Here is a 21,899-nt window from a genome sequence, read left to right as displayed (position 1 = left end):
TTAAGTTTGTACGTGAGATAGGAATTAGGAACTCTAAGATTTTATCCAGTCTTCAAGTCTGAAAATCAGCTTGAGCTGATAAAGACCAAAGAGGCCTCATTTTCTATCAGGTCACTTTTAATCAAAGTAATCAGTATAAAGTTATACCTGTTATTTTTAAAATCGTTTCTCATAGAGTTATGCAGCACCTATAAAATACCACCATGGCCCACAATCTGAACAATCTCCCTTCAGAACAATTATACTATTAAAGCTATTATCACAGATTCCTACATCTTATGAAAACATATTAACACACACTCCCTTCTAACAGCCTGGATAAACATAAACATGTCTCAAACCCATTCAGCAGTCTGACACAGGTCCCAGATATAAGTCAATGCAAAATCAAACCTTTCTCTAAAGACCTCCTAGGTAGCATTCCAATCTGTAGGGTATCATTTCTGGCTGCAGCCCATCAATTATCTGATTTTTTTTTTCAGATGGATACCTGGTACTTGTCTTTGGCTGACTCATTTTAACTATTGAATCCTAAATGAAAAAGCTATGGCATTTGGCCTGCTATTGAGGCTTACAAAGTACTACAGAATATTTGTAAGTAACTAAATCACAGAATCAATTTGGGGTTCAAATTTATCTCTGTAATACTGAGATTAGTCAAAAAAAGAGTTATAAAATTTGGAAGCAAGCTGGGCGCTAGTGGCTCACGCCTGTAATCCTAGCTACTCAGGAGGCTGAGATCAGAGGTTCACTGTCCAAAGCCAGCCTGGGCAGGAAAGTCCATGAATCTCTTCTCTCTAATAAACCACTAGAAAACCGGAGGTGGCGCTGTAGGTCAACTGGTAGAGCGCTAGCCTTGAGCTGAAGAGCTGAGGGAAAGCTCTCAGGCCCAGAGTTCAAGTCCCATGAATGACAAAAAAAAATGTGGAATCAAAAACCAAATGTAGAAATTTTACTCATGAAAAGTAGAGAAAGGAAAATTGAAAAAAAAAAAAAACTAAGAGAGAGAATTGAAGTTGAACTATTCCTAAAATTAAGAAATATTGAAGAAGTTGAAGGGTGTTAGGAAATCAGACAGGTTAAGCATGAACCCCAGACATTTGCAAGTAGATATTGGAAACATGACAGAATAAAATTAAAAAAAAAAACAACAGGAAAATATCCTGGCCAAAATTGGGGCATTTACCTTCACCAGGCTGAAATTGAAAATAGATACAACATATTAGGATTTAAGCAAATTGAGTCCTTGGTTACTATGGACCTCAAAGGAAAATTTGGATAGAGAATTTAGACCATTGAATATTAGTTTTCAGGATGGCATTTGAGACCACAACCAATGACCCACCAAGTGTGAAAAAAAAAAAAGAAATCAGAGTTACTGAACAAAAACTTGGTAATATATAAACCAGATAATATATATATATATATATATATAATGTATTATATATAGAGAGAGACAGAGACAGAGAGACAGAGATAGAGACAGAGAGAGACAGAGAGAGTTTGTTTTCCCCTATATGCCAGGAAATATCTATAGGATGAAGTGAGTTTTTTTTTTTTTTTTTACAGATACATACAATCACTACTGATGCTTTTCTTCAAAACAGCATTGCCTGCATCTAAGTTTTTCTACCTATGAAGACAAAAATGGCTTTGAACATTGCTAAGGCAAAAACTTCTTTATTACTGGACTTGATATTATGGATAAACCTTTCTGCTTTTGTAATTAATATGCTCAGTTTGGTGGGAAGCACAGAGAGGAAATCTAAGCAATTTCATTTCATCCACTGGGTTTTTACAAAGACACTAATGCTGCTTCCTAAAGGAATGCTAAAGACAAGAGTAGCTTTTGGTTTGATAAATATACTAGATGCCATAGGCTGTCAGAGTGTTGTTTCCGTGGACAGAATGGCCCAGGGCATTTCAGTCAGTACCAGCATTCTCCTAATGGTGGTCCAGACCATCACCAGCAGTCCCAGAGCTTCCCAGTGGGAGAGAATCAAGCTGGCGTCTCCATGGCACAATTCCATGTGGGTCTTCTTTTGGATTCTCAATTCATTGATAAGCATGACTTTATCCATTCCAACAAAAAACTAGCATAAAGACACCTAAAATTAGCAAAAGTGACAACTTTTGCTATTTTCCATGAAATGGATTTTTCTCACTCTTATGATTCCATGTGATGCCGTGTTTCAGGTTGTCATGGCTAAGGCAAGGGCATTTCTTCTCCACATGGCACCATCTTAGAACTCTGTGCTCTCTACCTTCAGAGCTCCCTAATTCTTTGCAAACCTCAACCGGAGATGAATGCTGACCCTTCTGATGCTTTGTTTTCCTTTCATTTTAACTAGACAGCTTATATCCTCTATTCATAGTTAACATTCTCCTTAGAGAAAGATGTCTTAACAATGGGTGTTTAAGAATCTGTGACCCGTTGTTTGCCAGGCCATTTATGCCAATTCAAAGAGGTGAACTTTGGCTCAAAGTTGGCATGATAGTGGGTGAGAAAAATATTAGAACTTTTGTTTCATTCATCTTTTGAATGTAAGCTTCAAAGTAGTCTTTGTTCAGTTATTCTCTGTGTAAAATACAATCACATCAAATAGCATAAACATAGACATATTCATAGTTGAACAACAATCCTAGTAGCCTCCAGCTAAGGCTGACACAAAAACTAGAGACAAGTAGAATGATCTAGAAATCTCATTTTCACTCTGCTACTCTCAAAAAATTGGATGTAATTCCAAATTCCTTTAAAACTGGCTTTTATCATTTATGTGGGGGAGGGGAATCATTGTTACTGCTTCACACATGTCTATACTCTAATTTCAAGTCCTGAGACTAGTCTTTCACTACCTCTATTCTAATAATAGGGATTCACAAAAACAATTTGGTAAATTCTAATCAACATTATTAGATCAGGACTAATTGTACAAAAAGATTTGTGCTTTTAGATCTGTGTTAGGTAAAATTTATACATTGTAGTATTTCTTCTCTTGTAACACAACTATCATAAATACTAATGAAAGGATCTTTTGTGGCTAATTGATAGCATTTGATAACCGTAGTATTTCCTTTAGGTATATCTGCACAGAATGGGATTGAGGAACTTAGAAAATAATAGTAAGTTCAGCATGTATTCGTGTGGAATGACATAAACTTGTGATTTTAATAAGTAGGTAATACACGCTATAGTTAAGGCATTCAAAAGGAAGTGAATTTGATGTTAGATCACCATTCAGAAACCTCTGTTATTTGGTCTGTGATGGAGGCCTTGTGCACAAATGTTTGCTGCACTGAAGACGTTCTTTTCTTTTCTTTTCTTCTTTGCTTATGTGGTGCTGAGGAATTGAACCCAGGGCCTCAGGCATGCAAGGCAAGCACTCTATCACTGAGTCACCTTCCCAGCTCCTGAAAACGTTATTTTCAAATAAGTCAGAGGTGTATAGGAGCATGGGTGTGAGGACCCATTTGTCCCATGAAATCTCTGCATAACATTTGTGCTTTATTTCCCATCAACCAGGTGGCATTTTCACTTAAGCATATTTCTTATTGATAGAGTTCTTCAGTCTCTTAAGGATATTACATTCTATCTTTATTAAAATATTTAGTATTTATTTTCCTTTTCCAGGATCCCATATACGATATAATTTCTAGCTACAGGGAATTAGGCAGGAGGATCCATAATAACACTACCAATCGGCGTTAAGAAAATTATCATTTAATACTTTCTGCTCACTTTTACAAGCACTACACACTTTAGTTCATTGAATGGGCACAGTATATCTGGGTAGTACAAAGCACCATAGCTAGTGTGTAGCTGAGAGAACTGGATCTGAGAAGCTATATCTTTTGTTTTTAAAAGTCATTCATTTATGAGATGGGAAGGAAATTCAGAGTGTGGAATCTAGAGTTCCTAACGGGAAACCTTCTAGTGAGCCCTAAACATCATACCTCTCCAGTTTAATGATAGTTCTCCATCATCTAGAACACGTGCATCCTCACCACCACTTGTTGCACAAAACTATGACTTAACTAGATTCACAAAATCTGTGTTTGGTTAATTCTTACATGCTTGGAAAAAACTGATGCAATCTTGTTAAATTATTAACCATAAGTATCTTTTCCCAACAGCCTTCAGAGGAGTTGTAGATGCATAGCTTTTCCAGGCCATGTGTAACACTATTCAGGAAAAGAAAAACAACATTTTTATTCCAAAATACATTGATATCTTAACAAAGTAATGTATATCTGAAAAAAAAGTTCACTCCTAACTCAGTAGAAGACACAGTTACTGAAATGTAACCATGATTTCTAAGTCTCTTTAAGGATAACATATGTCATTCATGTATTATCTGGATGGGTAAAGTATAGAAACTCACCTTTTTACCTATGAGAGAACACTAAAATTCTGACTAAATATTTCATCTAAAGAAGATTATTTTCTATAGGCATTTAGATGAATATTCATGAAAACACACAGACCAACTCACATGTCTTCCAGACAGGTTTATCAGCTCAACTCTGATTTAATGTTAAACTTTAGTAGTAAGTGTGTTTAGTATTTAATAGCAGATGCTATGTTAGATAACTTTGATGCTAGGTTGGAAGTATATGCATAGGAAACTAGTTTGCTAAGCTTGGGAAAAGTGTATGAGATCAAATTTTAGGCTCATTTGTGATGAATATGGGGCAGTTAGCTGTGAAGTGTGATGGTTGGGCTAAAGATTGACTTTTGGACATTTTGATATTCTAAGTGTCAATGTCATATTTGTTTTGTGGGAGTTTAAATTAATTTGGAAGTAACTATGACAAGAAGGAATTTTCCAACTGTGGAAGAAAAATATGGTGACGTTTGGCATGTGAGGATTTAGATTATTTGTTCTAAAATGTCATTTTGCTAATAAAAAGAGAAGAAGTTGTTATATAAATCACAGTGTGAGTGATGAAGAGAAACTGACCTACAGAGGAGGGGCTTTCTGATTGAGAAAAATCACTTGTTTTGACAATGTTTAAAACACAAAATCAGTTAAATTGTATCTTTGGTTGAAGGCCATAGGACAAGAGCTTCTGTATCTGAATGTTTTTCTGGTGTTTTATTAGAAGAGCACTCTAGGGAGAATGAAGAATAAAAGCAAGGTATATAAGGAGAAAAATCAGCTTCAATGACCTCTAGCCCATGTAGAGGTTTGGGAATTCACGTTAAACAACATTCTTAGTCTTATTTTTAAGGAGGTCGTCCGTACCACTAAGTCTTCCCATAGGGCTGACGGAAAGGGCATATGACTTCTCCCGGAAAGCTGCTTCATTTGATTAGACAAAATTTCCTAGAGCAATTACAATCCTTTGTGAGTAATTCTTTGAGGAATAAATATGTACAGCATGGTAAAACTAACCTGGGTGGAGCACCAACAAAACCCACGAGAGCCAGAGAACTTATTTATTAGGCATTAATTTTACAAGAATGCTCAGGAACTGGATTAGGAATTCAGTGAATGATATTGCCTTTGTTTAGCTTTTGTCAGTAAAGACATTTATTATATAAATTTTAGATATGAAGGCTATAAAGAAAGGTGTTTGGGAAAGGCAAGTAGTAGCAATCATATGACACTTATGCCCAAATTGACACAGCAAGGAAATATGAAGAAAAGCAAACAATGATATCATAGGCTGTTAGGAAAGAAGTGTTTACATTCATATATTTAAGAAACTCTTCTTTTCACTAAGCACAGAAAAATCAAGGCACCTGAAATACATCCTTTCACTCATTTGTGTTTTTCAAAATGTGTTTCCCAGCACTGAGCATGAAGTCCAGAGAGGATGTGGAGTAACATCATTCAGAGGATAATCTTCCTTTCTCTTACTGGACCTGGAATTGTGGGCAACATCCTTGTATGTGTGAGACATGTGTACAGTTTTTTCACAGGTCCTGACAAAAAGCCCATAGACCTCATCCTCATCCACTTGACTTTTTCTAATGTCATCATTATTTGTAGCACAGGGGTAAGAGAGATAGCCACTGCTTTTTATGTCAGAAATTTTCTAGGTGATGTGGGTTGTAAACTTGTAGTTTATCTGGAAAGAGTGGCTCGAGGGCTTTCCATCTGCACCACCTGTTTCCTCAGCATGATCCAGGCCATCACCATCAGTTCCAGGACCACACAGTGGAGAAAGCTCAAACCTAAGACTGCATGGCAAGTTCTCCCCTATCTCCTCCTCTTTTGGATTTTAAATTCTGTTATAAGCTCCAACTTGCTCCACTATATCACAGCAGTCAATAACACGAATGGATCTGGACTTGGAATGTATGTTGTGTATTGTCATATGCTACCATCTATGCAAATAGTTAGATGGATTTTCCTCTCCCTAATGGCTCTCCGGGATGTGATCTTTCAGAGTCTCATGGGCTGCAGCAGTGGGTACATGGCTTTCTATCTGTATAACCATCACAAGAGAGTCCTTTATCTTCATAACTCCGGGTCTGCAAACAATTCCAGCCCAGAAATCAGAGCTACTCTAAGTACCCTTGTTCTTATGGCCTGTTTCCTTGTCTTTTATTGGGCAGATTTCATTTTTTCCTTCTATACAGGTTCCCTCATGACCTTTGACTCCATAATAATAAATATTAAAATATTTCTAGTTCTTGCTTATGCTAGTATCAGCCCCTTTCTTTTGCTCATCAGAGATATTCGTGTTGCCAAATACTGGTGTTCTCACTGAGAAATACAGAAATTATATATCCATTCCTCCATAACCAAAAGTATAAAAATGAGGAATTGGTTTGACTTGCTGTTCCAATATTTCAGAACATTAACATTCATTTAGACACATTTTCATAGGTTTATTTACATTTTTAATAGATCTCATCCTAAGCAATCTAAAATGGATTCATTTGTTCCAAGAATTTAGCAGGAAAGATTCTTATCAGCCTCCCATTTCAGTCATCCCTATGATTCAGCTCTCAGTTTCTTGCTTTCATGGGGAAAAAACTAGAAATTAAGTCTGTTACCATAATTGCTTGTTGTTGTTTTTGCTGGTCCCGGAGGGTGAACTCAGGTCCTGAGTATAATGCCTGAGCCTGTTTTGCCCAAGACTAGTGCTCTACCTACACTGGAACCACACTGCTACTTCTGGCTGCTTCTGAGTAGATAATTGGAGATAAGAGTCTCCCAGACCTTCCTGCCCAGGCTGGCTTTGAACCATGATCCTCAGACCTCAGCCTCCTGAGTAGCTAGAATTACAGGTGTGAGCCACCAGCTCCCAGCTGTTGCCATATTTCCTTGCTTATAGCTCATACAAGTTTTTGACTTGGGATACATACTAAGTATATATACTATGGCTCCAAAAGAACAATGACCTTAAGAGCAAATTATGAAGAAGCTGTTCAGGTAATATTCCTTTTCTGAGTTCTACTTTTAGGACAAACTGATGCTGATCTGTAAGAGACTCTAACTCTCTACACAACAAGGGATTCACCGGTGGTTCTGGAGTACTAAGGAAACTGACAAGAAAAAAATAGCGAACCAGTTACAAACCTAGTAAAAACCATGAAGTATAAGCATCAAATATATAGGATAGCACAAAGAGATATGTCTTCCTTTAACAGAAGCATTCTCAGGTTTCAGAAAGATGCTACCAATTAGGCTTAACTTAATAACTACTGCTATATTAATGCCATGATTTAACCAGTTGTAACTCTGGAGCACCAATCTCCGTTTCTGATCATAGTCTTTTCATGGACTACCAAGTACATCTGAGTTTTTACTTGAGTTACAATGGTTGAGGGATCCTGGTACACGCTGGGATTGTACTACATCTTCTCTTGATTAAATTTAGTCCTCAACATAGAAAAAAACCCCAACATCAGTATGAAAATTTCTCAATAAATTCAAGACAAAAATCTATATGAACTAGCCCCATCATTTCAGTGAATATTCAAGCCATTTTACTGTGGAGGTATTTTCACACCCATGTATACCATGTCACAACTCACAAGAACAGAACAATGGAACCTGTGTAGGTGTCCATTAGCAGATGAATGAATTAAGAAAGGGTAATATGTGTACACAATGGAATTTTACTTGCCTACAAAAAAGAAGGAAACTAGATGGAACTGGTGATAATCATATTTACTGAAATAAATGAGTCCATTCAAGACAGGTTACATATTTCTCTCATTTATTGGAGCTATGGAAGCAAATCTTAATGGAAGATCAAGCTCATGAAAGTAAAAGGGGTGACTATGGAGATGGAATTGGAAAAGAGAAAAGATGGAGGTGAATATAATCCTAGTACTTTATATGCAAGTAAGGAAATATAAGTAAATTCTTTCCTTTGTACAATTAATATATACTAATAAAAATTAAAATGGATCCAAAGGATGTGTTTGTGTGTGTGTGTGTGTGTGTGTGTGTAGGCACACACACATAATACTTAACTGAAATTAACTAAGTATCCTCAGGTTACAGTAGCTCATAAACTGGAAAATTCTCACTTGGAATTCTCATATGATTCGCGTTCATAAGACATTGTATAAATTAAAATATGACTCAATTTGTGAGATGTTAGATATTAAACCTATAGAAATTTTGTAACATGTGTTTGTGGATTGTGAGGAATGCAGAGACAGATGAAGCATAAGACAAGGTTTTTGAGAATATTTGATGGGTATATTATCAAATTAGACTTTGAAAAAAACATATGGAGAATGTTGGTTGGAATAATTTGGGATCCAACTCAGCGAGGCTGAGATTCAAGGTAAATTAAATGGGTAAGTATTTAAGCAAGTAGATCGGTTATACTATTGTGAATTTTATAAAAACTTGAGTGAGATTCCTCAGATTTTAATATGTTTATCCAGAAGACATTTTAGACTACTTTAGATGGCCACGAAAATGCCAGAGAGCAGAAGTGGTGCTGTGGCTCAAGTGGTAGAACTCTAGCCTTGAGCTCAGAGAGGCTCAGGAACAGACCTCAGGCCCTGAGAACAGTAAAAGATAGAGAGCGTTAGAGAGAGAGACAGAGACAGAGACAGAGAGAGACAGAGACAGAGAGAAACAAGGTATAAGCCATAGGGAGGAAGAACACACAAAAGAAACAAGAGAACACGTAGTACATTAAAAACAAGCACCTAGAGAAACCTCTTGTGTCCATGCCTTAGAGTTCATTTCAGTTAGCATCATCTTTTTTTTTTTTTTTTTTTTTTTTTGGTCAGTTGTCGAGCTTGAACTCTGGGCTTGGGTACTGTCCCTGTGCTCTTCATCTCAAGTTGAGCACTCTACCATTTGAGTCACAGCACCATTTCTGGGTTTCTGAGTGGTTTATTGGAGGTAAGTCTCATGGACTTTCCTGTCCAGGCTGGCTTTGAACCACAATCCTCAGATCTCAGCCTCCTAAATAGCTAGGATTACAGGTGTGAGCCACAGACACCAGGCATCATCGTTTTTTTAAATTTTTAATTGTCAAGTTGATTTTCAAAGTTGTGAGACAAGATCTTGCTGCTACCTTGCCCAGAATGGCCTCAAAGTGATGACTCTCCTGGCTCAACCACCCAAGAAACTTATAGCCACTATAGATGGCTCCAGTATTGTTGTTTTTTTTAAGTGAATTAAAAAGACTTATATAAAAATAAAATATATTAATATCCAGTGAAATATTCATTTTGTTGTTTTTTCACAGTTTGAAGGTATTAAAAATATCCATCCATGTGTGAAGGTATTAAAAATATCCATCCATGTGTAAGAATTTTCTTGATCATATGAAAGACTGGGCAAATTCCAATGGAGCTGATAAGTGCTGTATCTCAAGACTTATTTACAGTTAATTAAATACACAGATCAAAATAACTATTTATGAATAAGATAAAATTTCATAAAGTTTAATGATCTGCTTACTGTATTATTATACACTAAAGTATTATAAAAGGAAGAGAGTAGAATTTGTGCCTTCTAAAAGAAATCAGGTTGAGTCAGAGTAAGTTAGATTTAATTTTGTTGTATATTATCTTATTTGTTATATATTTAAATGTATTTGTATAAAAATATATGGAAAATAATGTTCAATACTGCTTGAAGCTTATTTCACAGCATCACTTGTTAATGGTTTTACATTGCCTAATGCTCTTAAGTCTGTGTCTTTACATAGTCACAAATATTTCGGTTCCTTTCTTTTGTTTTGGTAGATCATGGGGCCTGAACTCAGGGTTTCAGCACTGTCTCTGAGCTTTTTCATGTAAGGTTAGCACTCTACCACTTGAAACTACAATACCACTTCTGGTTTTCTGGTGGTTAATTGGAGATAAGAGTCTCATGGACTTTCTTGTGTGGGCTGGCTTTGAACTGCAATCCCCAGATCTTAGCCTCCTTAGTAGCAAAGATTACAGGTATGAGCCACCAGTGCCCAGCTAATTCTTGAGTTCTTCATTAGTTTAAGTGAAGCATTTTGTTTTTATTTTTCTTATATTAGAACCAAAACTCCTATTCTGGTAAAATATGGAACTATGGTTTTAGCTCTTGACCAAGTCTTTTTTTTCTTTGGTCCGGGTGTGGAGCCTGAACTCTGGACTGGACTGGGCCCTGTCCCTCAGTTATTCAGCTCAAGGCTAGCACTCTACCACTTCCGGCTTTTTTTTTTCTGCTTATGTGGTGCTGAGGAATAGAACCCAGGGCCTCATGTATGCAAGGCAACGCTCTACCACTGAGCCAACTTTCCAGCCCTTGACCAAGTCTTTAAATCAGTCTATGATTTCCCTTTACTGATTACATATATTCATAGTATAAAATATTAGAATCTATATGGAAAGATAGCTTTACCCTATTATTAAATAGTAAAAGTACTTCACTTCTCACTTTTATATTTGAAATCTGTGGGAGAGAGGAGCTTGCTGGTGATTAAGCCCATGGCCTTATGCCTACTACCCACGTATTCTACTACTGAGCTATATTTTAACCTTCTCTATGCTATTATTAAAAATGTCTCATCAGTAGCTCCCACATGACTTTGTATACTTGGATATTTTACTTCGTTAATAATAGTAGTCAATGCCTATTCTTTCTGGTTTCGGTCATGCCATGGTTGCACATTGTTTTTATTTGTCAGTCTTAGGGTTTGAACTCTGGGCCTGAGGGCTGTCCCTCAGCTCTTCAGCTCAAGGGAGCACTCTATTGCTTGAGCCACAGTGCCACTTCCAGTTTTCTAGTGGTTTATTGGAGATAAGAGTCTCACGGACTTACCTTTGGGCTGACTTTGAACCGTGATCCTCAGATCTCTGCCTCCTCAGTAGCTAGGATTATAGGCGTGAGCCACCAGTGCCTGGCATTGCACAAACTTGATGTTAGTAATGTTACTATATCTTCTTATATAACTGTTGTTATTTATATTAGTTCTACAGTTATCTACTGTAACTGGCTTTTTTTTTCATATTGCATAGAGAACCAAGCAGAGAGGTCCTTAAACAAGTCAGTGGTAATCAATCCAAAACAATGTAATACTAGGACTGGGAAAGTGGCTCAGTGGTAGAGCCCTTGCCATGTATGCTTGAGACCCTGGGTTCGATTACGCAGCACTAATAAGCAGAACAAAAAGCCGGAGGTGGCGCTGTGGCTCAAGCGGTAGAGTGCTAGCCTTGAGCTGAAGAGCTGAGGGACAGCGCCCAGGCCCAGAGTTCAGGCCCCACAACTGGACCCCCCCCCCCAAAAAAAGAATGTAGTACTGGAAATGTAATTAAGAATGACATCAAAGAGTTAAATTAGGAGCCACACACCAGTGGCTCCCATCTGTGATCCTAACTACTTAGAAGGCTGCAATCTGAGGATCACTGTTTGAAGCCAGCCCAGTCCTAGCCTGTGAGACTCTTATCTCCAATTAACCAAAACCTGTAAAGTGGAGTTGTGGGTGAAATAGTAGAGTGTTAGCCTTGAGAAAAAATGGGAAAAAAGGTTAGTGACGGTATCTCGACCTTGAGTTTGGACTGGCACAAGAAGGATGAGTTGAAGAAGAAACAATCATCTGGACTGGACTTCAGACAATACTGAGTCACCATACCCCACCAAATACTTCACAGTAATAATTAGTATCCGGATATTATTGTCAGTTTATATGCCAAGCCTCTAAAGCTCCAAAAATGTATGTTTCTATCCTTTCCCCACTATCTGGGTCCTCGTTTAAATGCTTACCTGTCCCCTTGGAGAAGGGTAGGAAGATTTTTAAGTTTACAGAAAGAAAGGATCAAATATGTTTTAAAATATAAAAAATGTCCCATGTTCTAGTAAAGCAAGCGAATCATAGACAATAAACAAGGACACAGGGACTGAACAATTTACTTTTGAATGATGAGTGGGTCACCAAAGAAATAGGAGGTGAAAAATCAAGAAATGGCAAAGATCAAAGGAAAATGAAAACAGTACCCTTGGGATACAGGAAAAGAATGAATAAAAGGAAAAGTTTATAACTATGAATGCCTACATGGGAAATCAGAGTAATCTCAAATAAATAGCCTAACAATACACCTCCACATCCTTATATAAACATAATTAAGTCTTCAATTAGCCTCAGATAACTTCTGAGCCAATCAAAAGTAGTAATTATGGAGGGAGAAGAAAAGCTGTACTTCAGGGATTGAGATTCTTCAGAGGCATCCTTCTGTCCAACAGGAGGACCTCTGTGACCTGAGTGAAGTCTCACTCAGCCCAGATCTCCACAAACCATGGAGGTATAAATAGGATCTGGAAAGATTCAGCTTGCCAGGACTACCCCAAAGCTTGTCTGCATCACAGCTACTTAGGTGAGTAGACTTGAAAATTTTGTTATCACATAGGCCCTGTAGTATTTCTCAGACACATTAATATTAAGCTGTCTTTAGAGAAGCCCTGGAGTAGCTAACAGAGTCTTGAACCTTCACTCATTATTTTACCCTTACAACGGCATGTCCCTGACACAAGCAACAAGAAGGACCATGTCTAAGAAAAACACCCTAGAAATATTTAGTTAATTCTCTTTTTTTTGTTCAGGATTAAATAACAAGCTTCTACTCCAGGATGAGTTTTGTATAAAATTGTCTGGATACCCACTTCAAAAAATCAGAAAGATATAAAAAATTTTCAAGGTTCTAATTTTTTTTAAGCCTGGGTGCTGTCCCTCAGCTCTTTAGCTCAAGGCTTGCACTCTACCACTTGAGCCACAGCGCCACTTCCGGCTTTTTTCTTTTTGCTAATGTGGTGCTGAGGAATTGAACCCAGAGCCTCAGGCATGCAAGGCAAGCGCTCCAACACTGAGCCAACTTCCCAGCCCTTTAGCTTCTATTTTTACTGACATGATAACTGACTATTCATAATTAGCTTTTACAACATTTCTTTGCCTAATGTTTAATGTATTGCTATGTTTCCAATGGGTTATCCTTTGTTCTTTCAAAATAATTCTGTTATTAGTGTATTACATTTAATTTTGAAGATACTCTTTCTGCATCCATTGTTAAAATCTCTCGACACTTAGACACAACATTATATCACACAGTGTTGGCAACTAAACTTACATGCTTATTTATTGGTGGCCCTATTCATTAAAATATAATTTCATATTATGGGTATTCTTTAGAGAATTCCTATTATGTTTCAGACAGGCTGCTTGTAAGTATAATTTGAGAAAACTCAGCTTAAATTGATCCTAGTTATGATATTAGGGATACTGATCTCATATTTTAATTGAAAAGATTGGGCCTAAGATGGATGCACTTATTGGCCTATGCTGTGCTTATTAGGTCTAGATGAGATATTATACCCCTAGCTGAAATAATTTCCTGCATTATTTCAAAACCAATCTGTGACAATACACTTCTTGCTTCTTTCTTTTGGCATTCTTCATTTCATTCTGTCAGAATGAGAGGGAACTTACTAAGTGTCTGAGAAGGGGATTCCAAATATTATTTAGAGTCAGAGAATTTTAGGAACTTGAGGAAGGGCTAGAAAAACAATGGAAAAAGCAGGAATGTTTCAGTAAAAAAAAAATGAAACAACCAAAAAAAAACTTAGATCAGTCCATCAGGCAACTGAGGAATACTGACTCCAGTCATTTGAAACAAACTCAATGTCTGGTTGTGTGTTTAATAATTTTGTAATCTAGTTTTGTTACACAAAATAACTGTGCAAAATTTTGATGATCATAGCATAATTCACTATATGCTAGACATTTAGGATTGTGTTTCTTAATGCTTAAATCCAGGCATTAATATCCCCATTTGTTTTTGTTTTTTTTTTTTTTTTTCTGGGTCTGGTTTGAGGCTTGAACTCTCAGCCTAGGCGCTGTCCCTCAGCTCTTCAGCTCAAGGCTAGCACTCTACCCCTTGAGCCACAGTGCCAACTTCTGGCTTTTTTCGTTTTGCTTATGGGGTGCTGAGGAATCGAACCCGGGGCCTCGAGCATGCAAGGCAAGCGCTCTACCACTGAGCCACCTTCCCAGCCCCTAATATCCTCATTTGTGAGAAGAGAAAATAATAATTGGATGGCAATAATTGATACTTGCAGAATCATTGAAATGTGTGACACGATGTGTGAACTATGTGATACTCACATAGTTCATCCTGACAGAGACCTTACAGACAGAGCTGTCTAAAGCAATTCTCCAATGTTTAGTAAGAAGGAAGAGGGAAAGGCTTATAATTCTTTATAAAATATGCAAATCCTGTTTTCATTTATTCTAGAGAAATTGTATGTGCTTTGTTGCATATTCTTAAATGAGATGTTAGATCTGACTTTTTAGAAAGGGAAACTAAAACTTTATGCAGGCCTGAGATCTGGAAATCAGCTTGGACTGATAAAAAGGACAGACAGTTCAGTAAACTGTTGGTATCTTAAAACTTGCAGGAGCTTTGTGTTGGAAAAACTATGAATGCTCAGAATGCCTGGCATTGAGAACTTTAAAATTATTTAAATTCCCTATAGTACATCTAAGAACCTGTAACTTGAAAGTGCATAGAGTAGGCTACATTACTATCATCACACAAAAAATATTATTATAACATACTGATACTGTTTACTGGCAAACAAACTTAAAATCACAAAAACTCTACTTGTTGGATTTTGAGTTTTATTCAGCCATGTTGATAATTAAGGTAGGTGGGACAGATAAGGAATGGCACTAGTTAGGTGGTTTTACTAGTATGAAAGTATGAACAAAACAAAACAGGTGGAGTGCTGTGCATTGGTGGATCATGCCTATAATCCTAACTACTCAGGAGGCTGAGAGCTGAGAATTGCAGTTCAAAGGCAGCCTGGAGTAATACTCTTACCTCCAGTTAACCAGCAAAATCTCAGAAGTGTGGCCAGGTCCTTGTGGCTGAAGCCTGTAACCTGAGCTACACAGGAGACTAAGATTTCAGGATCATGGTAGAAAGCCAGCCCACTTAGGAAGTCTATGAGAATCTTATGTCCAATTAACCACCAAAAAAAGAAAAAAGGAAGTTGAGCTGTGGCTGGCTCAAAGTGAAAGTAGTAGGCCTATAACCTTGAGCACCCAGCTCAGGGACAGGATTCAGGCTGGGAATTCAAGCCCATAACCACCACCAACAACCAAAAGTAGATGTGCTGCTCATGTGGTAGAGTGTTAGTCTTGAGTGAAAAAGCCAGGCCAGAGTGAAAGACTCAGTGTTCAAAAAATTTTTAATGCCCATTTCTTTTGTTGTTGTTGTCATTTCAATTTTATTTTATTGCAAGGGTTATGTACTGAGGGATTACAGTTACAAAGTAAGGTGATGAGTACATTTCTTGCCAAACATTGTTTCCTCCTCCCTCATGTTCTCCCACTATCCTGCCCCTCCCCCCTCCTCCCACCAAGGAGTTCATTTCCAAAGTAGTGTTTTGTGAGTACTGCTATGTCATTGGTTCACTCTTTGTCTTTTGTCTCATCATTTTGTTTTTCCTCTTTCCTTTCCCAAATCAGATAAACATACATACAAGACCCATGGCACCAAAATAAAATACAGTGACAACAGCGTGTTATTATTCTAAATGGCATTTCACAATAATAAAAGAATTCAAAAGGATTGCCACACAAAGGAAGACTTTGAGGTCAAAAACTCTGTGTCATTCTTATAAAATGAATGTCCCTATACTCGAGAAAATTGCTGAAAACAGGAGCTATTTTTGCAGGTAATTACCACCATTACTGATGCTTTTTCTTCACAAGGGCATTTGGTGGATCCCAGTTTTTCTGACATGACACAAGAAAGTATTTTGAATCTTGTCAAGGGCACCATCTTCCTCTTTGTAACCGCACTTGGCATTGTAGGGAATATCATTGTTTTTGCGAATTTTGTATGTAGTTTTTGGAGAGGTGATCAGAAGAAATCTATACACCTTATTCTCATCCACTTGGCTTTTGCAAATACCATAATACTTCTTTCCAAAGGATTGCTAAGAGCAATAACAGCTTTTGGTTTAAGAAACTTCCTGGATGATACAGGCTGTAAGATACTTGTTTATCTGGAGAGGGTGGCCGGGGACTTTTCCATCTGCACCAGCAGTCTCCTCACTGTGGTCCAGGCCATCACCATCAGTCCCAGAAGCTCTCTGTGCTGGAGATTCAAACCAAAGACTCCATGGAAAATTCTTCCCCTGTTTCTCTTCTTTTGGATCCTCAATTCCTTGAAAATCATCAACTTACTTCATTACATCACAAATAACAGGAAAAACATGTCAGAAGCTGCTAAAACTAACAATTATTTTCTTTTCAACCAGAAAGTCAGGAAATAAAATGGATACTTCTTATTCTAATGGCCATACACAGTGCTATGTTTCAGGGTGTCATGGGTGGGGCCAGTGGCTACATGCTATTTATTCTCCACAAGCATCACCAGCGTGTTCTCTACCTTCAGAGCTCTCACCTTCATAAAAGTCTTCCTGAAATGAAAGCTGCTAAGAGTGTTCTCCTTCTGATGTTCTGTTTTCTTTTCTTCTATTGGACAGATTACATTTTTTCTTTCTTTTTAAATTCTTTCTTACAGAATAATTCTATGATATTAAATGTCCAAGAATTTTTGACCATCGGTTATCCATTTCTCAGTCCCTTTGTGCTGATTCACAGAGAGGGAAATCTGGATAGTTGCAAGTCTTGGAGGAGACCAAGGCATTAAGAAAATGTCTATTTCAATGACTTTATATTAAGTTTGAAAGAGTTCTTAATTCTGTTTTGCTGGTTATCAATATCATTTTAAAATAGCCTAATATATAAATTTTTATTGCCAGACACCGACTCTTTTTTTTTTTTAATTTTGTTCAGTGTCTTTTTATTTTTATTAAAAAATTTTATTAAGGCGATGTACAGTCGTAAGGTGGTAGTAACATTTCTTGTTATTTTCTTGTTATTCAGGTCATTTTTCTCCCACTTTTCCTCCCCTACAACCACCCCCCCCGCAATTGTATAGATCATTTCCAACATATTGTCATATGACCATCACTGTTGCATAGGTTTCCCCCTTGTCCTTTGTCTCACCATTTTGTTGTTCCCTTTTCCTTCCCTAAAAATATATACATATGTATATATAGATATGCATATGTATATCTATATAAACATATATACAATACCCAGGGTACCAAAATCAAAGACAATGACAGCAGATATAAACCATAGGAAAAAGAAAGAAAAACAGAAAAGAAAAAAGAAATCACATTCTACATTAAAAACAATAACAACAACAAAGAAAGACCTCTTATTTCCATCAGACACCGACTCTTATGATCTGTACCCTGAGTTGACAGAGAGATCATAGAAAAACAGAATGATGGGGCTCGGAAGGTGGCTCAGAGGTAGATTGCTTGCCTTGCATGCATGAGGCTCTGGGTTCGATTCCTCAGCACCACATAAGCAAAAAGAAAAAAAGGCGGAAGTGGATCTGTGACTCAAGTGATAGAGTGGTAGTTTTGAGCGGAAGAGCTGAGGAACCGTGCCCAGGCCCAGAGTTCCTGCCCCACGAGGGGACCCTCACCAAAAAGAAAAAGAAAAACAGAATGACATAGAAATCTCTTTCTCTACTCTCCCCTATTACCTTTATTTCTAATATTTTTGAGTCTGGGTTTTTCATTACCACTAAATATGTAGTAGGTAGCCAGGAAACAATTTGGCAAATTTTCTAAAATATTCCTGTATATCTATCCTTTGTGGCAAGAATCCAGTTTCTAAGTGTTGATCCTACATTTGGCTCATTATTTCATAAACACAATTTAAATTCTAGCAAGAATCCAGTTTCTAGGTTTTGATCACACATATGGATCATTATTTCATAACCACAATTTAAATACTAGCAGAAGAGGAATTTTTGGTTATGTTAAAATATCCGTAAGCATTTTTTCATAGAATGAATGTAGTGGAACACAATGATGAAGTTAAAGTCTGTGGACACCTTGAAAACATTACTCGATGGAATAGGAGAAACCCTAGTTCTCCTTAGCACAGTCCCAAATGTTTTTAATAGAGACCCAGAAACACAACAAATCAAAGAAAAGTTGGACAAATGGGATTGCAGAGCTTCTGCATGGCAAAGGACATACCTAGCAAGATCAATAGAAAGCCTACGGATTGGGAGAAGATCTTCACTAGCCATAGAATGGACAAGGGTCTCATATCTAAAATATACCTGGAACTCGAAAAATTAAATCCTCCAACAACAAATCATCAAAGAAACAACTGATCCAATACATAGGTGGGCTAAAGACTTACCGAGAAACTTCTCTGAAGAGGAAAGAAGGATGGCCAATAGACACATGAAGAAATACTGAAACTCCCTAGCCATAAAAAAAATGCAAATCAAAACAACACTGAAATACCACCTCACCCCAGTTAGAATGGCTATAATCAAGAATTCTAATAACCACAGATGCTGGATGGGATGTGGATAGAAGGGAACCTTACTGCATTGTTGGTGGGAGTGTAAACTTGTTCAACTACTTTGGAAAGTAGTATGGAGGTTCCTCAAAACACTCTACATAGAGCTCCCCTATAACCCAGCAATCCCACTTTTGGGCATTTACCCAAATGGTTACAAACAAGCCCACACTAAAGCTACCAGCACAACTATGTTTATTGCAGCATTATTTACCATAGCTAAGATGTGGAACTAACCCAGATGCCCCTCAGTAGATGAATGGATCAAGAAAATGTGGTATATATACACAATGGAATTCTATGCCTCCATCAGAAAGAATGACATTGCCCCATTTGTTAGGAAATGGAAAGACTTGGAAAAAAATATATTAAGTGAAGGAAGCCAGGTCCAAAGAAACATAGCTCCCATGGTTTCCCTTATTTGCAATAACTAGTATATGTCTGAGACAAGCAGAAACGGTCAGATAAGTTGTTAGGCGAAATGAACCTCAAGATAAGGACTCAAATGTTTTTTCTTTCTTGCTATTGTTTCTAACATGTTTATAAGATATTTCTTTGTTGCTTTGTATGTCCCTCCCCCACGGTATAACCCCTGTTTTCATTGTATTTGATGTTGGTATAATTTGTGCAGGGGAAGGCAAAAAACAAATTTTTAAAATAGGGATATAGGCTGATCCATTCTAACAATGAGATGTACAAGACAAGACATTATGTCGAAAAACAAACTTTGCAACTTTGGTGGTGGGGAGTGGTGGGGGGTTGGGGAATAGAGGAGAAATGGGAGGGCAGGGAATGTAAGGGGAAACAGGAGGAGGCAAGAATGCTTGTTAAGAAATGTACTCATTACCTTGCTCATGTAATTTTAACCCCCCCTGTATGGAATTTTCATAATAAAAAACAACTTATTACTAATAATTAAAAAAAGAAGCAGGACATTAACTTGGTAAGTTTTTCAACATTGCTACTTTATTTTTTCTATTTTTGCAAGGAACTTCATTTCTTTTCATTTTAATAATTTTTTATTGTGAAAACACTGTACAGAGGGGCTACAATTACATGAGCAAGGTAATGAGTACATTTCTTATCAAGTATTGTTGCCTCCTCATTTGATTTTCCCCTACCATCCTACCCCACCAAAGTTGTAAAGTTCTTTTTTCGACAAAACGTCATGTACATCTCATTGTTGCAATGGGTTCACCTGTATCCCTATTACAACAATTTATTTTTTCCCTTTCCCTCCCCAAATAATAACAACATCAAATAAAATGAAAACAAGGGTTATACCATGGGGGAGGAACATACAAAGCAACAAAAATAATCACCTTACAAATATGTTAGAAACAATAGCAAGAGGGCTGGGAAGGTGGCACAGTGGTAGAGCGCTTGCCTTGCATGCTCGAGGCCCTGGGTTCGATTCCTTAGTACCACATAAGCAAAAAAAGAAAAAGCCGGAAGTGACGCTCTGGCAAAAGTGGTAGAGCACTAGCCTTGCGCTGAAGTGCTGAGGGACAGCGCCCAGGCCCAGAGTTCAGGCCCCACGTCCGGACCCCAAAAAAAAAAAAAAAAAAAAAAGAAAGAAAGAAAGAAACAATAGCAAGAAAGAAAAAAAAATCACTTTTGTCCTTATCTTGGGGTTCATTTTGCCTAACATCATCTTATCTGACCTCTTCTGTTTGTCTCAGACATCTACTAGTTATTACAAATAAAGGGACTTTATTTCTAACAATTGGTCATACATGTATACTTAATATTTGAGAATTATAATCTAAAAATTATATATTGTGTGAATCATTATTTTAAAGACACTATGAAAAGGGTAGCAGATATAAATTTGTACTTGAAAATAGTCACAAATATTCATCCATAGAATAGGATTGATTGTATGCAGATGATGAAAGGATAAGTTCAATGCCTTCTCATATCAAATGACTTTTGACATATAATTTTACTCAATAAAAAGCAGTCAGTAATGGGATTAAAATTCAGGGAAACATATTTGTTTTATGTGACATGAATGAAGAATCTCTGGACAAACATAAGAGAAACTATATATGTGAGAGACACAACAGCTGAAATTCCAGTTGACTCCTTTCTATGTTTTCCATTGTAGTTAACAATATAAATTAATCTCTTTTAAAAATGGATCAATGAGTCATATTGGGGGAAAAACACATCGAGTTTTTCTAGACACCATTCATTAGGGCCCTGGCATGCTCCATCATGCTATCAATGTCTTTATCTTCAAAGACCTATAAATTAATATGATTCTACATTAATTTAAACAGGGGTTGCAGTTAATTTCTTAAGACAGAACCATTCAAAACAGGTATATGTGTAGCATACATAGTTTCATCAGTAAACTAGCTGATAAAGATATTTAAAATATTGATGCCATTTATTATAGGCACAGAACACAAAATCTTTGATCAATTTGGTAGAGACAGGCTTACAAATTTATGCTTTTAGAATGCATCTACCAAGCCAGGTTCTGGTGACTGACACTTATAAGCCTAGCTTTTCAGGAGGCTGAGATCTGAGAATTATGTTTTCAAAGCCAACCTAGGCAGGAAAATCTAAGATATTTTTCTCTCTAACCAACCATAGGCTAAAGGTGGAGCTATGGCTCAAGTGTAGAATGCTAACCTTGAACAGAAAAAGTTTAGGAACAGCATCCAAGACTTGAGTTTAAGTCCCACATTGGCAAAAAAAAAAATATTCTATTACTTAACATTATTGTCCATATAAACATACAGGTTTACATTGCCCTACTTAACAGTAGTAAATGGCTGTTCCTTTTATAGTTAGTTGTACTATACATAAAAAACTCTTAAATTACTTGTATTACTATAAGTACAGACCCTTTATTTTTAATATAGATGTGACTTGCTTGAAAACAAACAGTAATTTATCTTTCTTTCACAGCTTTTTGTAAAAGTGTTTTCTTGCATTCAACATAAAGAACAAAACAAAGCAAATACTTTCTCAATCAATTATTGGTATTAAACTCAAACAAAGTATGTCACAATTTG

The 21,899-nt window shown here is 36.9% G+C and overlaps 1 protein-coding gene and 1 pseudogene across 1 annotated transcript; both read left to right on the top strand.

Annotated features, from left to right (window-relative positions):
- The first annotated feature begins 5,820 nt into the window (after nucleotides 1-5,820).
- Nucleotides 5,821-6,720, top strand: LOC138827670 (putative vomeronasal receptor-like protein 4). The gene has a single exon (XM_070023291.1). It carries the CDS (start codon nucleotides 5,821-5,823, stop codon nucleotides 6,718-6,720), a length of 900 nt encoding a protein of 299 aa, XP_069879392.1.
- Nucleotides 6,721-16,205: 9,485 nt separating this feature from the next.
- On the top strand, nucleotides 16,206-17,122 carry LOC138827669 (vomeronasal type-1 receptor 4-like; annotated as a pseudogene).
- The last annotated feature ends 4,777 nt before the right edge of the window (nucleotides 17,123-21,899 follow it).

The sequence above is a fragment of the Dipodomys merriami genome, unplaced genomic scaffold (genome assembly GCF_024711535.1).
Source record: "Dipodomys merriami isolate MVZ:Mamm:240054 unplaced genomic scaffold, mDipMer1.0.p SCAF_16, whole genome shotgun sequence".
Lineage (NCBI taxonomy): Eukaryota > Metazoa > Chordata > Mammalia > Rodentia > Heteromyidae > Dipodomys > Dipodomys merriami.
The sequence above is the reverse complement of the archived record's forward strand: the minus strand, read 5'-3'. Positions and strand labels throughout refer to the sequence as shown.